Source organism: Temnothorax longispinosus, chromosome 4 (genome assembly GCF_030848805.1).
Source record: "Temnothorax longispinosus isolate EJ_2023e chromosome 4, Tlon_JGU_v1, whole genome shotgun sequence".
NCBI lineage: Eukaryota > Metazoa > Arthropoda > Insecta > Hymenoptera > Formicidae > Temnothorax > Temnothorax longispinosus.
Genome location: NC_092361.1, coordinates 16,529,550 through 16,552,291, shown reverse-complemented (window position 1 = coordinate 16,552,291; position 22,742 = coordinate 16,529,550). Strand labels below are relative to the sequence as shown.

Sequence of the window (22,742 nt, the reverse complement as noted above, 5' to 3'; positions counted from 1 at the left end):
GAGACTTCTTGAAAATGCATAAGCATACATTTAAACAGACATATGTCGTATTGACATGCACGTAAATGACGCGTATATGTACGAATGTGTGCATTGACAAATTCTGGTGGTTTAAATATATCTATTATGAAAAGCTTTGATTTTCAGTGTTCGAAGAACATGGAGAACTTACATAATGCAAACCATAATGTAACATGGAAATCTTACAGAGTTTACATTTTAAAACCTTTATACTCTAGAATTCTCTGTTTTTTTAAAGAATTATATTTTATATCTTGCTAATCATACAAAAAATCGTTCTTTGTCTTAAGTTCCTTAAGTCTTTCTATTACATAACTTTTGAACTAGAACTTTTTTGTGGAATGCCCACCTGTGTATTGCATTAATTAACATACTAATTTATTCTTATAGGACTTTATAAGAAACTTTTAATTCTCATTAAATAGCTCATTAAATCTCAGATTAACCTTTCTTAGAGGCGATTGATGTAGGTTATTTGAAGAATGGAATTCTATTATGTATGGATATGTATAATTATTTACCGTAAGAAATATAACTAGCGAAGATGCTTTGATTATATTATCATATTTTTTCCATCCCATAAAATTGTAGAAACTGTTTTCCATTAGATATGCATGCAGTTTCTTCAATTTATCTCTTTCATTAGCCGCGTCGGAGGTCTCATTAAAAAAAAATCGGCCAGCTTGCAGATAAAGAGATTAAATATTTTACCGTCAGCTCTCTCTGTTAAAGCCTTGATCAAGCTCTAATCCTGGAGTTCATTTAATCTTCCGGCCGCGCGTTCCGGTCTCGCGGGAGTTTCGAAAGTTGCGCACATCTGCTGAAAATTGGATGAAAAGCACTGCGAGATTTTCTCGCCTCGAACTGATGTTTCGAAGTCTTTCAAACCCCGCGCGAACTCTATTATAAACGCTTTACAAGCTCCGGGTTGCGCCACTCCGTTCCTCAAATATTTACATTTGCGCGTAATGCATTTTTCGCGACGTGCAATACCCGCCTCTGTATAACACAATTGGTCGGCTACTGTACAAAATGCTTTTTATGCGGATTTAATTCACAAATTATCCGACTAATTTTCGATCAATTTACTTTAATAGAAATTTAATGAAACAGTGCGGTTAATGTTTTTTTTTTTTAATATTAACATTATTAATTTGTAACAGCAATTTGTAAGTTTCAAACAAATATTCTGTTAAACTGAAATTTATTCAAATTTATTTATTAAATAAAATATCTTTTATCTATTTATATTGTTAAAATTTAATTCATATATATACATACGTGTTTGTAAAATTTTTCGATGAGTCAAAGAATATAAGATATAGGAAGTAATATGATACAATTGAGATACTCGATATAAAAGAAATTAAGTATATCGAAAGATATTAATAAAATATTATGCCATGGAAATAATTTCCAATAGAGTAATATTTAAAACATGAAAATTACTTGAAGTAATTAATCTACATCATACGTATGACTCTATTGTAGCGAAAAGGAAAAATAACCGTAAAGATAAAGATTTCATAAAGCATTAACTTCAGGGAAAATGTAATATTTGAGAGCGCGTACAATTAAACCCTTTTCACACAACTAACAACTCTTGGATTCTGAATATTCTATATATATTGCGTTAAAACAAAGAGCTTTTGTAACGAAAATTTGCACGATTTCCTTTCAAACAATGCCTCCCGAAGGAACGATTAAAAGGAATTCTTGTTACTCTGCGAGGCAATTAGCAAAGTTATAATTAGGACAGTTGGTTGCGATCGTTAGTGGACGAATCGGCCGTTTTGTTCTAGTGTTAACGACATCTCTCTCTTCCTCCCTCTCTCGCCTCGACGAAAACGCGGACCTGGTTTTCGCGCTGGCGCGGTTCTCCTCCTCATTAACGTCGAGCCGCGATCCCGATGTGCGGCGGCGTTAACGCCTCGTTAGCGTTTCGCGAGCGGGACCGTTCGCGTTAGATAGGCGCGGCGCGCGCGATAATTTATTGGCTCGTAAATTTACGCTTTCCCGAATATACCTGTGTGCCTGCGCGCGTGCACGTGCACGCGCACACGCACGACGTGCCACATCTTTTTCGCCGACGACGCGACGGTGCGGCACGGCACGGCTCCGCGTGGGCGTTTTGTCGCGCGAGTATCGCCGAAGGTTCGCGGGCGAACACCTACGGTGCGAACGAGAAGGCAAACATTGCCCGGTAATATGATAAATCGACCGGTGCACTCGTACTCGAGGAAATTACGGGATATTAGTGGAGGATCGTTCGCGCGCCGACGAACGCCGACACCGCAGTCGTTTCGTCCCGGGATAATTTTTATTTTGCTCGAAACTCACGTGACATTCCTCGATGCACGAGAGAATTTTTATGCATGAGTATCTCGCGACGATATGCGTGATATCGCGTTTGTTCGCGTATCGTTGAGCTTTCACCGCGCGCGCGAGGATGACTTGCAGCGAACGCGATGAGAACGCTCGATATAAATTTTGCGGAGATGCGCTCTTGTGTATGTATACACGTTTGATGCACACGAACAGAGCGCAACAGTTGGAGGTGGTGGTTCCATGTATTGCGTATTGGATTTTTTATTTTTTATTTTTTTTGCGGAGGGGGAGTAAAAGCGGCATTATTCATTGGCTTTCTCATTTTTCACCCAAAATAATCGGTGATCGGCACCTGTCGGTTTACGTAAAAATAAAGCTAAAGAGTAATAAAACTGAAAAATTACGATACAAAAAATTTCACTTAAACATTCTGTGTATGCTGCGCGAATACAAGAATGTAAAGGATTAGATAGTGATAGAGTAGAGACATTTGTTTTCACTAGTTTGATTGAAATTCTGTGGTCTACGTTTTACAAAATGTTTAGACAAAAATTCACAAAAAAGAGTTACAAAGAGATATGTTGACATATACATACAACATATAGTGGTTATTATAAATAAAATAGTTTTTGCAATAAGATGTTTCTTTTTCTTAATGTATCTTTTGCATCTTTTTAAACATTTTAAAAGCGATATAAATGCGACTATGTAACAAAACAATTCTACAGAATGCTAATTTTATTTTAATTATGACACGTAGATGAAATTAATTTCTAATATATACCTATATATTTTTAACAAAATCCTATAATTGAATTAGCATTTTATTATAGTAAAGTTTAATTTCAAAATCAGATAGAGATTTATTCGCGCTACTTTATTTGTGTTACTCGTCTGTAGTTGGAATTAAATTTCTAAACATTCATCGCGTATATAAATGCTTATAACTCAAAACCTATTAGAACCTGAATAACTCTGTCAACGAGAAATCAGGTCCAAACGAGACAAAGAAATCTGAAATATATGCGGTATATGCGTAGCTAGCTGCATCGCGCTAATAAGAGGAACGAGGCTGTCCTCGCCCGGGGCCAGACAACGTGGCAGTAGCGGCACAAGAGTCTAATCCCTCTTGTGTATAATCACGCGTACCCCGTAAGGCGATTTCACGCTTTCGGATTTCTAGACGTGTATTCCGTTCGCGCGCCGCACGCGCGAGATGCTGCATAGAAACGTGTTCGTTGCCGCGCACGATGATACCGCGTTCGAAACTCGATAATGCCTGACATTGCACCACACGGCCAGATATCTCTTCGGGATCTCGGCGAAATCATCGCCGTGATTTTCTCTCCGTGGCGAACTCGTCTCTCGTCTTTTCCCGTTCGCGCAGAAACGTAGCAATCTCGGCAGACGGAAGCGCGTGGTTAGGACTCCGCGGGAAGGGTAGATCGAGGAGAGAGCGTGACTTCGGGTGGTCGCTCGGATAATCGGCGAAATGTAGTTATTCGGGCGAGACCGAGAAACTCTCGGGGAATTGTTGCCAATTGTTGGGGGATCGTGCTACGTGCTGATTCTTGCGCTAATCCGTACAATTTGATGGAGACAATGCGATAGAACCGTGATTTTTCTATAAGCTTCACTAGATTGAAGACCATTTCAAAGATCATTTATCGATTGTATAAAATAAATGTAAGTCGCTCGTGAAAGATTTATAAATAATAACGTTGAAAGGTAACTATAAACTTGCGATAAATGACTATAGTAATAATATTAAATGTAAAGTTTATGTATGTATAGTCTGTTTTAACGTTATATGTAAATTCAATTAATTCTAAAACAATAGTAATTTGCACAGATAATTGCATTATTTTTCAAAGTCATTTTAGTTAAAAATATTAGTGTCAGAATATCCAGATTTATATATAAAATTCACACAAGGTCAGTATCATTTATAACTGCCAGCTGTTAAATTTCATTTTGTATAACACATAGTAATCTCCGAGTTGCCTGAAGCTAATCCTGAGATCTCAATATAGAATCAGTCATACTTTGCATCTGTATGATTACCTATATTATTGTGATGGCGTTACGAGGTGAAAATTTTACTCTTTATAAACTGTTGCAATTTTCTAATATCCCAATAGTTATCATATCAGTGTAACCGTCACCAACCGTATGTATACGTATCATCCTAATCTAACAAATTCCCAAAAAATATCCAAGATTTTTTTGCCAAAGTTTTATAAATGGATTTGTTAATAATTAGTTTTTTTATGGATAAGAAATACTTAATAAAAATTTTAATTTATCATACATTTTAATTAGTTATAATTTTTCAAACATTTAATAAAACATTCATGCAAACGAATCAGAGTTTTAATGATCGATCTCATCATTTTACACGTAGCGAACATCTAAAAGGCGAGTGAGATTTCTATTTTTGACATATTTTGACTAGTCTAAGGAAGAGCAGTTGGGCGTGCATAAACGAACGAAATCCTAAGCGGGTAATTCCGACGAGCTGTTGATAGCTGACCCGAGGGTTAATTGCACCCTCGGCGAGACTTCTCTATCCCTCGGTACCGTTCCGTTGTATCTCTCGCGCAGCAGACTGCAATCTCTAAAACGCACTTAATTCTATATAATCATCGATCATTTTTAGGAACGCCCTATTGATCAGTGAAAAATCCTTTTCTATTAATTACTCGACCGAAATCGATTGAACATCATTAAAGTGTCGTTATTTGGAACCAAGTTGATTTAACATTACACGATAATTGGTTTGTAAGACAAAGATTTTATACTCAATATTTCATATAAATTGCACTACAAGAATTTATTCTTATGTAGGTATTACACGTTCTATTATAAGTATTTTTATCGATTCTAGATCTTTTGAAGAAGAAAATCAACATGCGTGATAAAATAAGAAATCTTAATGTCAGAATTTTACATTATCGGAAAATTCAAAGAATTTCTAAAAGATTTTTCAGAAATGTCGATCCTGTACCTTTTTTCTACGTTTAATGAAATATTTTCTAGAATATCTATTATTTTCCAGTGTTATATGTGCGCGAAAAATATTTTATAAACGCGTATATTTTTTTTATACCTACCGCAACACTGTTAGAATTACGAAATAATTTCAAAATATTTCCATCATACGTCATAATTTTTTTTATTTATAATAAATATTTTTACCGCGCGTAATTCAAATTTATACAATTTCGCGTGAAATATTTTTCGGATCATATCACAGCATTTCTTGTATATCTGTGTGTGCCTATAACGTAGATATGTAATAAAATATCTATTTGACTGGTTCTATAAACGAGGATAAAAGTTTTATTTTCTGGCGATAAATCAAGATATTGAAACTTGGAAACATTTTATCTCTATTAAAAGTGCCGTTATCTCAAATGTGTCAGTCTCGAAGTGCCGTCTCCCCAAAACAGTTTGCCTCTAATAGAAACTTTACTGCGGATTAACGAAACGTGCGGCGGCGCGTCGAACGATCAATGAGAGAATTCTCCCGATCGGAATTTCTCCGTCTCGTCGCCCCCGAACGAAAGGGTCCCCATTAGATTTGAGCTCGTTAGAGAGGCTGGACAGACGACGTGACGTGCGCGTTTCATGGATCAGCTACTAGACACTGAAACGTTTGCGAGAGGCCTAACCGCCTGAGTTTCAAAGGCAGCTCGCCGACCTGAGTCAGGTATCATCGGTCGCGTTCGAAGGAGTTGATTGCCAGTTGTATCGATAAGATCTGACACGGACGCTCGAGTTTTCAAAGCCGGCGATAGGTCACGAACCCTCCGGCTAGATCGTGTCTCGTGCGATGACTAGCGCCAGGCTGGCGATAGTCGAGCGTGAGCAACGTTAAAACGTGCGTGCCGACTTTTTCGAAACAAAGCTGCAGTCGCCTGGACATGTGTACATGAGCAACACGATATGCTACTGTGATAACGCTGTTATAGATAACAAGCGTTTCTTTCCTTCGAATATATTCTTTTGCAGACATTGTCTAATATCGATGACGTGTCTTTTATTATTAAGTTTTACAATTATTGTTATTCCTACAAATCAACTTTTATTCCAATATTTATTATATGATATTCCATTAACCCTAGACAGACTCACTGGGGTCTACGGGACCCCACGCGAAATTCAAATTGAGCCCCTGCTTTAGGAAGGTTAGTTTTCATACCGAGACCCTAACCATAATTCAGTTTAGTCATCCGGCAATCGACCTCTGTGATTCAGCGAGTGCGTTAGATCCGTGCAGCAGCTGTGACCGAAAAAGAAAATCGTTTGGGGTATCGTAGACCCCAGTGAGTCATTTACGCTCGACATTTACCACAGTAAAGTATATTTCAGATTTTTTGTAAAAATCGATAACGAAAAATTATACACTTTATAGCACTCCCCGGAAAATTCTACCCCTGTTTCATATATAATTGTTTAAAATTCGGTCAATTATTTCATTTTTGCTGTTCTTGCACAGCAACTGATTAAAACTTTGTAAAGTTTTTGTGGAGTTAATTTTACTGTTTCCATATACTTTTATAACTTTTGACTACCTTTCAAATAAATAATAATCGACAGAATCTGTTTTACTTTCCATTTCTTGCGATTTTTCCCATCCGACAGTTTTTCGTCATTTCTTCTACTTCAGATGTTCAAAGAAATATGTTTTTTTTTTAAGAAACAAAAAAATCGCTTACATGCCCTTGAAGGTTGTCTATTCGTCTTTCAAAATCCGTTGGAAATTTTAAAATCGGTGAATTTTATGAAAAACTACAGCATTTTTTATAAAAATAGTCATTTCAGCCCAATTTTTGGTTCTTTTTCTTGTTTTTCGAAAATTTTTTACTGGTTTTTTTTTACTATCGCAAATTGATGACTACTATCGTCTTCCCTATTAAACAACAAACAAAATTATCTATTATAAAGTTTTCTAAGAACATTCTGGAAATATTATACACGCGGTACAATTTTGGGGTTATTAAGACCCCAGTGAGTCATTCACGTATGAGAAAAATAAGTGAGTCTGTCTAGGGTTAAATTATGGAAGCGCACTAAATATTTATGAGATGTTAATAATTAAAGATAGTTAAATAATATAGAAACTGTCTTGCTGATGGGGTATTAATAGTTGTTAAACGTTAAAAGTTATTTTGGCGAATAAAGTTTGGAGATGTAAATAAAATAAGACTGGTATTTAATTACCATGTTACTCAATATTGCAAATAAAATATTTATGATAATTATAATGGTTTTGTTATTAGGTCTCTGTTAAAAAAATGTATAATCGAATCTTTGAACATTTGATGGTCTCAGAGATGGTTAGTGTAAGTAGTACAGCTTCAAATGTTTTATCGCTTCGTAGGAATATATAGAGATGATCGTAACTGTCTCAGAATACACAGGCGAGAACAAAGTAAGTTCAAGTCACCACAAATCTGAAATTTCTCGCAGTAAATCGGTAGCGAGAGTAACTTGTCCCTCGAACACGTTTCGACTCTGTCAACGAGAGGATAATAAAAGCTGCAGATAATAGTCCGACAAGTTTCGTTTCTCGAACGGAATCCATCTTACACGTAAAACGCGACGCGATAGAAATCGCATACACTAATATCGAAACCGTAAACGATACAAGCTATGCAGATCGTCGTAATTTATAGCTCGACATCCTCGTTCGAGGAGAGAGAAACAGAGAAAAGAGGGAATGGTGTAGAAAATGTGGCATAATCCGCGGTGCACGGACCGATCGATCGTTAATCTCGAACTGACGTCTCGCGGGAGTAATACGATCGTCTTAAATCAACGGAAACGGCGTCTCCTTTAACAGCCAAAGCCAAGATGTAGGCTTTATCTGGGAATAAATAAGGGATTTGTGAAAGTTGGCCTGTTTTGTCGATTTCCTCGAAGAAGAAACACGCGCCGCTCATTTTATTGTCGCGATTATATAGAAAGTTTCTTTAACAAGTCGTATAAATTATTCCAATGTTATTCTGACAGACAAATATAGAAGATACAATGATTCATAGAAAATTAAACACATCGTACTTTTTAGAACAATAGCTTTTACCGTAAAAAAGTTGTATTTTTCACACAAAGGAGCGAAACAGATATCTATTGTTAAAAATATCAGAGGAATTAAGTTAACTTTCAAATCCCAGATATCCCTTTATATCCAGATAAAAATACATTTCTATATTTTGAACTACGGTTGTTATTCTTTTAAATGAGGGAAAATGTAGATGTTTTGACGTTTTAACGGAGTGACTTCGAAGCGAGCCGATTCGGTTAGTGTCGAGCGTGTCCTCGCTTCGTTCATTACGGCATCATTATTGTCTCAGGCAGGGTGGATGTAACTAGATCAATTAGGTCTCACGAAGATCCACGTACGTGCTCTCTTGCACGTAAGCGCGCGTAAGTGCGCCGAAGGTGCGATACACGCGGCGCGGCGGTCGGGCGGTGGCACGCATCCTGTCGAAATCGAATTAGGCTTCGTGGCGCTGTCGCGCTATCCAGCTCGCTTCTTCGGGCACGACGAGGGCGAGAGATACGAAGGCGCGAAGTAATCCGTTTAAGGCCGCCCCTAAGTGCACGCGCGAGGCGACGCGAATTTCACATGTGAAACGCGGTGCGGACGCGTCTCAGCACAATGGACCTCATTACACGGTATCGAGAAGATGGCTGGTAATTGAAGAGGTGCGTTTAGTCCGCTAAAAGCAACCCCCGCCGCGGCTCGCCTTCGGAGGAGCTATGAGTGCGCGGCGACGTGCCGCGCGATGGAATTACTCGCTTCGGAGTGACGTCGAGTCCCTTATGTGACACGCGTCAATGAAAATTGCGACCTTTGACATCGCCGTGACGAGCCTAGAGTCGAAGCGTTGAATACCACAAGTGTCGCAAGTCACGCTATTGTTCCAAGAAGATACGACAGGGTAAATCTGAAGAATGGCGATAATTTGAATGTTGCCTATAGCTGTGAAATTGTAGAGTTAAAAAAATTTGCAAATTATGTTTGAAGGATGTAAACGGAAAACGGGATATCGATTTGCAGAATATTTAATTGCGCATATAAAAATTTTTAATATTATAATAAAACTACAATCGAAAACGGATATTTGATTATAGAGAATAAATTATTGATCTTGATTTTGATAAAGACTTGAATATTCAATGTTTAATTTTCTAATTACAGCTTTCTCATTAATCTCGCTCTTAAATTAGACAAACCGAGAAGAGAGAAGTGCAAATTCTTTAAAAAGTATTGATTCCAAATTGCTCATGCATGGGAGAGATTCACAGATTAAATTAATATAGCGATGATTACTTGTAAGTGATTCTTTAAGAAAAAGAGAGACAAGTATCCGCAACATGTATCGTATATACGTCGTAATGTAGTTAAACAATGATGTTTAATTTCGATTCAGCAATTCCGCGGGAATTTTATGATCCTGGGGAGGCATACGAAAGATCGCACGAAGGTCACGATCATGCGCGAACCGAGCGATTCTGGCGACCACCCGGAAACGAGCCGTGCGAGCATGATTACGATGATCACGTCGATGTATCCCACTGTGGCACGAAAATTAGCTCGTAATTTCAGTACAGGTGTTCCCTACCCGCGTCCGTTGGCGTATCGTCCCACGCAGACCGGCGAAACTTTCGACCGAAAGGCGACCCGCGCGAGCGATGGTGCATTAATAATCGCGGTTGCTCTTTCTTTGGTCATGTTACTCGCGGAGGTGGAGAGATCGCCCATAAGGAGCCCGGGCCACACCAGCGCAAACCGGCGCGAACGGAGGTCCTCTTAAACGAATATTAATTAGCGACCGCTGTTGCCCGAACGCACAATAGCACGAGCAAAAGGATCAGCAAAACGGATGATTGAATTATGTACGCGCGCATCCGAGGAGGAACAATCGTTACTCCTCCATATGGACGACGGCGATCTGACGCGTCGGAGAGAAAGCTGTATTCTTTATTTTTCAACATTGCAACATCTTTTAAAGTGCATATGAGTTTATATAAAGTTTATATAAATATAGATTCGTGGTGTTTTTCGCGCGCACGTGTAAATGTCTCAAGTTCCGAATGTCAGACCTAAAAGAAAACTAATGACCAATCAAATTCTCATTAAGCGATGATCGGAACAACAAATTCGTCAAAAAATATGAATCTAAGATTCATAATATACAACAGATTTATACAACTTTTGCATTTTGATTAGGTAGGAAATGCCTGATCAACAAATACAAATTGGACAATTTCTTTAACTGCCTCTAATTTTATCTTATTAATAACAACTCCAAAATCTTCTTTCTCACGGCACCGTAAAAATAATATTCAAATAATTATTCATGGCGTGTCTCGACTACAAATCAATCCCGATCGTTTCAAATAATAAAGAGGTACAATGGCGTGTTAATCTGCATGATCGCGTAGAGCCGTAGAAAATGAATTAAATTCATCTTGCTTTCTCGACTAGCTCAATTTCTTCATGAATTTTTTTATAATTATAACAAAGTCGTTCGGTCCAAGGAAACATTAAGCATCTTATTTACTATGTTTCTCATTCTCTCTACCTTTCTTTCAACTTTCTCTCTTTCTCCGTTCTTTTTGTGCGGGATGACGTAGCGAGCGTTGTTCGGGAAAAAGGGCCCGTGGACGAAGGGCGGAGAGGCACTCTTAATTAATTATTCCGTGGGCGTCGCGCCGCTCAAAATTAAAATCGGTTCATTAAGCGGCGCTACGTGGAATTTTTTCCTAATCCGACTGGCCGAGGGGAGTGGGGAGGAAAGGGCGGTGATGACGGCTACCGGTTTTCTACCTTCGTGGAGGGAAGGGCCACGACGAGGAAGTTGCCCATGCCGCTGAATGGAGCGAGGGAATTCGACTCGCTCGTTCGTTCGGATCAGTAAAGCATCTCCCACCTCCCCTTTCGGGCCTTAATGGCCCGACGAATGACGGCGAGGCCGCGGCGGTTTTTATCTCGGTGCGCAATAAATGCCTCGTTAACGATCGCGCTCGCGAGCAATAATCGAAATTCCCGATTGGCGCGAGACGCGCGCACGCTTTTACGACGACGTCGGCGAGCGCATCGCCAACACGTTAAGACGCATAACGGAGTCGTATACGGTAACTTATTGCATTGACGATGGTTGTCGTTATTTAATAACGACTATACACAAAATTCTCACGGAAGAGGCGAGTAAGTGTTAAGTCGCGTCGATGTTACGAGACATATCACGCATATTTTAAGGCTGCGTATTTTCATGTAAATTAGTTGAAGAGTAGAGTATTAGACATAGATACCGTAGAGACTTTCACAATGTGCTTTAGAACTCTGCCTTTATCTAAAAAAGACTAAAGACATTTTCCTTACATTAAATAAAACTCAAGGCAATAAAACAATTTATTGGAAAAATATTGCAAGAACTAAAATTAACAGAATGAATGCTTTTATGAAAAACACTAGCTATTAGATTAGATAATATTTTGCGATATAAACTATTATATTCTTAAACATTTCTCAATGATATTCTTAGTTATTATATATTTGTAGTATATAGAGCTTTTCATTCAAAGTATTTCATCAACAATTTTACGCCAGCAACATTTCGAATGATTATATTAATTAATTGGCTTATAAATTGGAGTAATATTTAATACGTATTCAGAATTATGATATTGTGCGATTGTAAAATTAGCACCAGTTGGCATTTTGTAATGATTACACGCGGAAATCGCTTGGCTGGAATAACGATTGAAATATGTCTATAGAGCTAACTCGCGCTCACATCTGTTCCGAGCGCGCCAGCGCTGCAATTTTGTAATAAACTTATCGGTCTGATGCGATAATTATCGCGCATCTGGCAAGGCCGATCCGCGTGATTACCGAGAGTAATCCGCGAGCGAGTCGGAGCGGATGGAAACCGAGACGGGGCACCTGTGGGCGCGGGATAACTTCTTGAACGCGCGGCGCGGGTAATCGTACAGCCTGGCGTTATCTATGGTTCGAAGCCGGCGTGGGTTCCGACCGCAAATGACGGGATAAAAGGGTCCTCGGCACGACAGGATGTAATTACGGCTTTACGTAGCATTACGGAGAGGTACCGCGAGACGCCCAGACACCGCCGTGGCGACTCTATTTAAAGTTTATAAGTGGGACTTAAATTAAAATCCATCCTACAACGATTACGGTGACACTCGTACCATAAATTCCATCTTAGCCGATGCTGCGCTTTTGCATTATTTTCAACTCGCTCCTTATATAGTTTCCGTATGGTCTTTCTCTTTCTCTTAACGTAGAAATTCCCTTCTTACTATAAGTATATTGTGTTAAAATAATTTTTATATTAGCGTCAATTTTTTTCCACTATATATACTTATTTTAAAATAATGTGTTTTGAATTTTATAAAAGAAAATATATGGAAATTTAAATGTGATTATTCATTTCATGAAGACATCAAGAAGAATCATATTGATTATTCTCAACGATCTAAACGAGCACCTTTCATTAAGTTTCAAGATTTCAGAGAGGAATTCCGAGCACGTAGATGCCACGTTACGTACTGTACCAATAAAAGGGTCTAGCATACCTGAACGTGTTAGCGAAACGCTCGAAGTGTATGAATCGACCACTCTCTTGCGGCAGTGGAATTCTTTCTGCCGCGGGATGAGAAAAAGAAGATAAGCGAAACGCGCGAAGAAGTTTCAACATTTTGCTACTCAGCCAGCAAGACGACTTCAATTTTAAATGACGCTTTAAATCGAATCTTCGTTAATACGATTAAATGTATATGATGTGATTTGTATTAATAATTTTAAGGTTAAATGAATTTTGCAATCAAAATGAGAATCGTATATTCTAATAGACAATTATTTGAAAATATTACTATCTTCTATTTACAATATTTTCTAACACACTCGGGAATATATTTAGATTTTTTTTATTAGAAGAAATATGACCTAATGCATTCTAGAGATTCTTTATTTTTTTCTGAATCAATTATGGTATGATAAAAAAGCAGAGCAGTAGTTTTCTCTCTTTTATATTAAACTCACAGCTGTGTTTGACTAACCGCAAACACCAGGTTCGAAACATTTTTCGAAGAAATCATTCAGCCTGTTCGGTCTCGAGAGAAATGTTCGTCACGGAAGGTTTTTTATCCAAGAATGGACGAGTTATTTCAACAAAGCGATTTAACTTCATGAGCAAACGACAATATCATGTTCTTTTAGCAGATATGAGGATCGCCAGGAATAATTGGAAATGTAAAAACTCTTTGATTTTGTCTTTAATAGGATTAAGTTAATCCTATTAAAGACAAACAAGGATTAAATTCACGGAATGGTAAGCAGTAAAAATGTTTTTATATCCTTTTTACATGCATTGTATGGATTTTGCATATGCACTATAAATGAAAACGCGTTTAATTAAAATAATGGGGAATCCAATTATACTAATATTATTTTACATAAGAAAATAACATACAGAAAAGTGTTTTATTATTTACTAAACTTAATTGAAAGCAAAAATGTTACGCGTGAAAGAATTGCTATAGGAAAAGGATATTTCCAATAAAAATTTTTACAAAAAATATTTAATTTAATCATATATGTAAGATTAGTTTTCTTTAGGTTTATCTATGTCTGATGTCCTTTCTCTCGAGGTTCAGTTTTTGTCAAGCGTCTGCTTAGAAATTAAGATGTAGCGACTTAAAATAGAAAAAATATGTTGCCCACAAGAAATTTACCTAAACTATACCAACAAATGTCAAACAGTAGATTAAAAATATTGAAAAGTATATATGTTTAAAATAAAAGGAGATAACATATTAACTAGCTTTCCTTGACAAAACCCAGATCAGACATCTATTCGTATTTCAGTGTTCTGTGACATTTTTTTTCTTGTCAGAACAAAAGATCACTTGAGAACAAGCTTGCTATTTCCTCTCTGAATAAAATTCGGAAAAGAGTGCATGACTTTTCGTTAAAATGAAACGCCCGAGAACAAGTTTTACACATTCCGAAGTTGAGAAACGGACGATACACGCGCGATAAGAAAAAGGTAAAAAAGTAAAGGTCTAAAAGTTTGAACGTATCTGGTAGCAGAATAAAAGAAAATAACGTAAAAGTTGAAATATTCCGATGCCAGTATTGTTTCAAAAAGAATTCATGACAAGTTCTTTTTTCTAAAAAAAAATGCTTCTTATTTTAGAAAATAATTTCAAAGATAATGTATTAAATCAGAAGAAACTAACTTTCGAAAATTTTCAAAATTTAACCATTTAACATTAATTTCTCACTTTCAAACATTTATCATTTTTAATAAAAATAGTATCATTAATTTTAATAGTTAAGGTATTTTGAATATAAATATATTAGTAAGATTATATGTGAGTAAAGTATGACTATATTTATACATTTTTCAGAGAAGGAATCTAATATCTTCCGAGAAAGTATTATTCGAGTGAAGAATAAAGTGCTACTAAATTTTATTTAATCACAGGTATTCCGCAAAGAACTAATTTACTTGAGATAGATTTACTGGGTAGAGTTTCACTGTTTGCTTTAGTAACACTTTATTTTTCTCCGAGGATATATTGATTTATGAGAGGCGCCATAAAAAGGAGCTGCAACTCAACTATTATAAATCGTGGGATACAGTCCGAGCTAATTAATATCGACGTAGATCCGAAAACACTAATTCGCTCTTAAATGCCGGCGGTAAACGCCGCGGGACTCACCCGATACTACTTCGATTAATCGCTAATTACGGCGATCATCTCCACGAAAACGACTCGAAGGTTCTGACATGGCTACGACTTAATAACAGGAACCGATAGTGGAATTTCAGACGGTGGCTGACGGTGGTTATTAAGTATCGAGGGGTTATCCGATCGACCCGATACATAGCGGCCAACTTGGATTCAACAACATTCTTATCCATCGATCAAATTCTGCGCTTCGCGCAAACCGAGTTCCCATAAATCACCAGCCGAGATTTTCACTGCCTTATAATGAAAACAATAAGACAATCGATCTTGAGCTTACGTACAAGATATTTGTAAAACATTATAACAATACCTATCGCTGATTAGCTGATATGATTGTAAGTGACCGAAAGGCGATTATTTTGTGAAACGTTAGAAAGTGGGGCAATATTTTATATAAAAATGGCGATGCACATAAAAAATCTTATATCTTATTGTTAGTGATCGGAAAGAAAAAGAATTATCAAGAAACATCCTGAAAAAGAGATCGCGTGCGTTTAAAATTGAAAAACACGTATCAGTTTTTCCAATAAATCACCGTATTTCATTTCCGACAAAGAGACGAAGGTTCCGGTAACAAACATACAGAAGAGTACACAGAATAAACGAATCATGATTGAACGGAACGAGCATCCACTCCTAATGATTTATCCGGAAGCAATATTTCGTTCGTATCTGGGGTTTCAATCAATGTCAGTTTGTTTAACGCGAAATTGCAACAACAAGAACTTATGTCGAGTGGATGTCTTTGGCATTCTTTTTTCCTAAATTTTTCAATTGTTTTTGTAATTTTGTAATCATATTACTATATGTTGTAATGTCTTAATATCAACAACAAACGTTATTAGATAAACAGTGCTTCTTTTATTTTTCAATCTTGTGGCTATCCTGTGTACTTGATTATTTAACCCTTTCGTTACACTTATAGTTATTATACAATTGCCTTCTTATGAATAGCATTCATTTTCAATCGCTAAGATACACCAGTGTTAATTATACGCCTGCTAACATCCTAAATTGAAGCAGAGCCTATTTTTCACGCCACCGCCGGTCAATCGATTAAAGCGTAGCGCTAATTTGTAAGAGAGTATAAATTATGACAGAACTAAGCCGTATACGTCAGCATCCGCGCGAGAGAGAAAAAGGAAGACGAAACGCGCGCCGGGGGGCAGCAAGAGAAAACCGAGTCGTGGTAACGAGTATCGTCGCGAGCAAAAAATAAGGTACGCTCCTCCCGGTTCGACACACGGGATTATTGGGTCGAGAGGATGGGTCCACCGAGAGAACGAGTGCGCGGAGAGATGGATCAAACCGCGAGCTTCCCCCATTAATTCCACCTCTGACGTTCACCGTTCCACACCGTGTTCCCCCTTGTGCGCTTTCCATTATTCTGTTATGTTTTCAAGCTGTCGCAAAGAACACGGGTGGCGTGCTCGAGTAGAGAAAGTTACGGCACGATTCTAGCCGGAGTAGCACTCCCCTGGGCTTCTCGAGAATTCAATGGACAAGCGATCGATGCATAAGGAGGGACGGGGAGGGTGAAATCATCAGGACAATGATACCAACGTTGATAAATTCTTTTCAATTACATTTATCGAAATTGGCTGACTTTTGAAAGGATAGTTTAGCACATAAGCGGACGAGACAAATGGGAAAAATGAGAATTCTAATTGCTTGGTGAAAACTTAGAAAAAAGCTGAAGGTATAAAACTTGATTGGGGAACGCAAGGCGGTAAAAGTTATACGGAAAAGTTTACCCTTTTAACACCAGCCGATGCTGAAGATTAAGAATTCTTGGAATATCTTTATAATCACGTCAGTACCTTTCTTAAATGTATTACTATAATTTATTACTCTATTAATAAGATATCTTCATTCAATTTTTTTATAAACTGATTTTAGAAAGAAGTTGGAAAAAAGTTGTGCATTTAAGAGCTGGAAACACTTAATCTGTATAAGGAACGTCTATAACTTGTTCCAAAACTTTTAATTAAGCGTATTATTTTTGTTTACAATACAAAGTTCTGGCATTCTTTATAAACATTTCTTTATAAAGACATTAACTTTTGCCACATTTAGTCAATACATCTTCATTCAATAGCGTGAACTTTGACGTTTATTCAATTCTATCAATTGTCATTGATATATTGATGGACTGACGGATTGGCCAGTTGCAATCGTATCCCGATTTTTCCGTACTAAAATAATACATAAAAGATACATTCAATTCCTTTTTCTATCTATCGAAATGTTATGACAGATCCACCGAGTTCTATTCACAAGAAAAATTCAACAAGCCGCCAAAAGTATTCAAACGCATGAAAAATAGAGTAGTTTCTCCTGAACTTATATTTTTTGATATAACTAAAAGGTGATTTTAATAAATAAACATACACGATTATTTTTTAATCACAACGAAAAAATTATTATGGATTTGAATTGAGTTACTTGCGTGTGCATAGTTCCTGTGCAAACATTTTATTTTACTTCCGAGTTGTTGAGCTCCTTGTGAAGCTTCTCGTGAACGCGATTCGACGATATTGTCACGAAAATTCAATGTAAAAGTTGAAGCTGCCAAGTTTCAAATTTTTCGAATTACGGGCTACCGAACTTCCCTTGTCGGATCGGGTTGGCAACGCTACGCGAGGCGGATCGGGAACGACGAGAGAAGTCGAGGACTGTCGTCCGATAACGAAGACGACCCCCTCGAGACGCCTTCCTTCCTCCGACCGGATGAATAAACTCGAGACTAATTACCGCGATAAGTATAGAAGGAGCCCCGGCACACTCCGTTGTGCGTTCCACGACGAAGCTCCATAATGTTAACGAGTGGTGGCTGCGCGCCACGCTCGATGCTTCAATCAGAGGAATGCCTGAAATATCTGCTCGCAGTTACCGGCGAGATAATATGTATTCGCGTCGCACTTGTACGTCGGTTGGGCGGGACCCAACGTTTATTACTCTGCAGCAATGCGTAATTAAAGTAGAATAGATGGCATTTGAGCAATGTCGACTCCGATGCTTGGCGAGATGAATATCGTTCTCCCCGATGAAGAAACGCTGCGATTTAGCCGAGCAGTCGTCGCATATTAATCAATTTTGCATAAACATATGTTTACTTATTATAGCTTCTCTATGTAATCATTAATAATTGCATGAGCAAACCTATATGTACAAATACGTGAAATTAAGTTTCTATTTGCACGATAAAGATTAACTGAAATCAATCATTTTAAGGAATAAATAGGCGATATCTCCCTCTCTTGTGTTCAGAATTTTATAGGAACATTTTTAGAAGTGTCGACTTTTTAATTCAGCTCATTAAAGTTTTTTTTATTAATGTCTCACGCTATATACTTCTGGAATAAAAGAAAAGAAAATTAAATATGCGTCATTTTTGCTAAAAGCGAATTTCATATATTATTCCACATAAGCCACACGCGTTTTGAATTAATAAATTATCTCTAATGTATTCTCTACATTTTTCACGCGGAGAGCCTTGAATAAATGCAAATTTAAGACTGTAAACTGTATTATTTTTGTAACCAAATTTTCTCGGTATGCATGAAAATATCTTGTGTGGGTAACGTAAAATACTGACCTCCTTCGCATCTTCGCCTTGAGGAAAAGGTGAAAATGTGTATATTAACGCCATTATTTCCGCACGCAACGTAGATTAAATGATAATGAAGGATACCTCTCATTTTTCTCTTTCAGCAAAATAATTGCGGCCGCGTTGAACTTCAATCGCGGTTACGGCGTTTTAATGACAATAATATCGGCACTAACGGCACGACTAAAAGGGACGGGAAGAAATGAAATCGCGCGCGTGTGCGAGCGAGATAGGGAGAAATTAAAGGCAATGGTAGTCGTAAAATAACGGCGCGCCTCGGTTGTCGCTCGCTGACTGAAATTACCGTGTTACCTGTTTCAGTGTGCAACTGCAACCTCCACGCGAGAAAGTGCAGATTCAACATGGAGCTGTACAAGCTGTCGGGCCGTGTCAGCGGAGGCGTTTGTCTGCAGTGCCGGCATTTTACGGCAGGAAGGCACTGTCATTACTGCCGCGAAGGTTACTACAGGGACCCGGCGAGACCGATCACGCATCGCAAGGCCTGCAAACGTAAGTGCCCCCGCGGCCCGGCAATTACATGTAAATCCAACAAAGACACCTCAGCGACGCGGGGCAATTACGCTCGCGTCGAATAACCCCGCGCGATTACCCGTGGCACGCTTAATTACGGAAGTGCCATGGCGAACTTGCTCATCGTTCTCGCGCGCGGGGATTAGTAAGCGACGATAATGGCGTGTAGGATTTCTAATTCTTCACGCGCTTCTCAATGTACGCGCGTTAGAGCGCTAATAATGCGGACCCGGGCTATAATTAGACGATCCCGCGGGTCATAGAGCTTTCTCTCTATTCGATTCGAAATCACGATCCCGCTAGAGAGAGAGAGAGAGAGAGAGAGAGAGAGAGAGAGAGATAACTTATCGAGAATACTTCAGTGCTTCTCACGAAAAGAAGAGTACGGATAAGAATTCTGTAATAATAAATTTTAATAATAAGAGTTTCAGTCTTATTAAATAATATCCGAGAGTATTTTGATATTTTACGGAAACGAGAAGAGATACACGCGTATACGCAAGAATATTTTCTACGCGTGTGTATTATTTACTGCTGCATTTTTTAATCGAGAATTTCTCACAAAAATTCCCCCGGTGATTATACACAGTGCCACACTTTCAATGCTTATCGCGGTATGCGAATCTGAGATCGGGACGCTTACCGTGAATACGCGAACTGATCGAAGCGGTGAAGGGAGAAAACTGAGAAACGACAACGACGGCTCCTCCGATCGGGTCAGCGCATCTTCCCAGCCGCGCGACGCTGTCGGGAGAGACCTGGATGCCATTACCATTCGTCTCAGTCCCTCGGTGGTACTGTTACAAAGTGGTTACCAGCTGAGCAACCCCCTAATCTCAGTGCATTCAATTTATGTACGTTTGTCTAGCCTCATGGACCGCCGCGGGGATAACGATCTCCCGGTGTGAGAAAGCGCACGTCGATGCATCGGCGCGCGGTCTACGTGAGCGAGCGTCCGCACAGCGCATCCCGTGTCGCTCGTAACTATACGGAGTCGTTGTCCGACGTCGATTCACCGCGCGTGACCTAACGATATTGGGCTGTAGGCGCGATAAAGAAATTCGTCCGAAATACGGACGCGAAAGTCGAAACTTAAATTCGTAGTGTCGAATTATACTCAATTTGAGTAATTTTTTTACCATTCCTATAGGTTACTACTGCTCCTACTTAATATGTCGTTAATTTAACCTTTAAGTACACGCGTTATTTCTAGCAACATATAAGTCACAGGTGGGATCTGCAGGGATTCCCACAAGTTTGTTTTGTTTTCTCTAAAAGTAATGTAAGGTTTAGAGATGTAAGTTTTAGAGTACATAATAAATAAAACACATAACTGATATCTCACATAACTAAGAAAATACGTAACAAAAATAGCGCTTGGGGTCCAGTCAGAGCTCGCCCGTGCAGTTAAAGGTTAACTAAACCAATCCAAGTTAAAATAATACTGTTTTGTGTTAAAATAATAAGCTGCTTTTTTACACTAGCTTACATTAGCTAACTATTATTATTTTTTAAAATAATAAATTTCGACACACATGGTGGTTAAAAATAACAAAATGGTATTTAACTCAAGGTATTAGTTTAAAATCCTTTAATATTTAACAGTGAGTTTAAAAGCTTTGCAAGGTATTCCTGTTCCTCTCCATTAAATTCGGTGTTATATAATGCGTTTGTCACGATTTTTCAACGTCTTCTCTTGACGCAACCTTCGCGCAATGGCAGGCATTACAGACTCTGTCTCTAATGGACCACCCATCGTACCGTTCGAGTGCATGGGTATTTACGCAACGCGTCTCTTTACGACCGCGAGAATTTTCGCGAGGTACTCACACACTTGGCGGACGAGTTTCGCGCGATTAACTATGTATGTCACTGGATAATACGCGCGTGTTCTCAAACGAGGACTGTATGTCGCGTTGAGTTGCGAGATTAATTAACTCTTTACGGTCTGAAACATTTTTACCTATCTGGCATTCATGAAGACCAGTTGTAAAAGAGACGTAAACGTGCAATAAAAATTTTACTCGAGGGGCATGCCATTCAAAGGCGTTAAATGTAATATAGCACTTGTCAACAAGTGCTATGAAATATTCTGTAACTTCTCCGAGTAACGTAAACAGAAAGATTATTTAAAAAAAAATCATACGTATAATAGTGTTATATTGTGACAATCGACTTTATGTCACATTTTATTGCTTAAGAATAAAATGTTTTTCGGAATGTTATTATATGAAACATTCAGTCTATCGAGAAATAAAATCAATGCAATGCAATGCAAATAAAATAATGCAAAAATTTATTTGATAGATTCATATAGCACAACACTATAATATAAACGTCTGAATTTATAAGCGTGCATAATGATTAACGGGCTTAGTTACTAAAGTATTAACTACTTTCTGAGTTAGCGATTCATAGGAACGACGATATTGCGTGTATACCGCTCACCTCGTATACTGCTCTCGCACAGTGTTTCTGGTTTCAATATATAAAGCACAAGTGTCGTACCGAGAGTCTGCGCGTGCTCTCGCCACCGAGATAACGAACGGTCTGTATTCTCGTTAGCAGCCATGGCAGCCGTTAAGATAACAACGAGACACGACACTCACCGTGAGCGCACACCGTGAAAAGAAGATTTAAGCTCGTCTTAGGACGGCATAAGTTTCATAAATTAATCCCCGGGACGAGGGGTCCCCCATCGGTGTTGGGATCGCGTGGGAAGACGGGAGAATATAATTTCATTTTGATACATAATTTAAGTTTGAGCTTTAACCGCGCTCAAACTTGAAATTGCCCTCCTCCCCTCTCTCCGTAACGATGATAAATTTAGAAATTAGTCGGGTGACAGGATGGTCCGATTTCGCTCCGCTGGGTATAGCGATGGATAAGTGTATAATGAAGTTGTAGGAGACTCTATTTCAGAGAACTATATAGTTCAGAAACATAATCACGTCTCACACAAAATCATAATAGCATGTATGTACCTACAAAATGAATTTTGATTATCATAGAAAATAAAATTCTGGTGTCTGTGGTAGCGTAAAGATCTAAGATCCTTTTTTTCAGAAGAAAAAAAATTAAAAAGGAAATATACTATAATTCGAATTTCATGGTAATGAAGCTGTGATCTTATAATTTCGAGGTTTTATCTTGAACTGGTATATAATTTAAGATCCCTGACGTATCAGTGGCCTTTTCAGAAAACTGGCTATATCTAATTTCTAGTTTTCAAGATCGGGATAGAGCGAAATTACGACGTTATTACACGATGATTAATATGACGCGATGAAGATAAGATCTTTCTGAGGGAAAAGCGACTCTGATTGAATAATTAGCCACGCCTACTGGATTAATTTCAATTTAACATCGTGTTAAGTATAGCGCGAGTGGTCGCATTTACATGTCATACCCACCTACCGACTTATTTAGATAGCAATGGCTCAACATTATCACATTC

General features: G+C 38.2%; 2 protein-coding genes across 7 annotated transcripts in view; one reads left to right on the top strand and one right to left on the bottom strand.

Moving 5' to 3' along the window:
* Positions 1-22,742, top strand: part of LOC139812140 (netrin-1) — a 198,669-nt gene that overhangs the window by 67,745 nt on the left and 108,182 nt on the right. The window contains exon 2 of the mRNA XM_071776762.1: positions 19,076-19,264. Coding sequence (XP_071632863.1) covers positions 19,076-19,264 — 189 coding nt within the window. The remainder of the gene's footprint in view (positions 1-19,075; positions 19,265-22,742) is intronic.
* The window catches only part of LOC139812141 (uncharacterized), a 203,423-nt gene that overhangs the window by 74,668 nt on the left and 106,013 nt on the right, over positions 1-22,742 (bottom strand). The gene's annotated exons all lie outside the window — the stretch shown is intronic.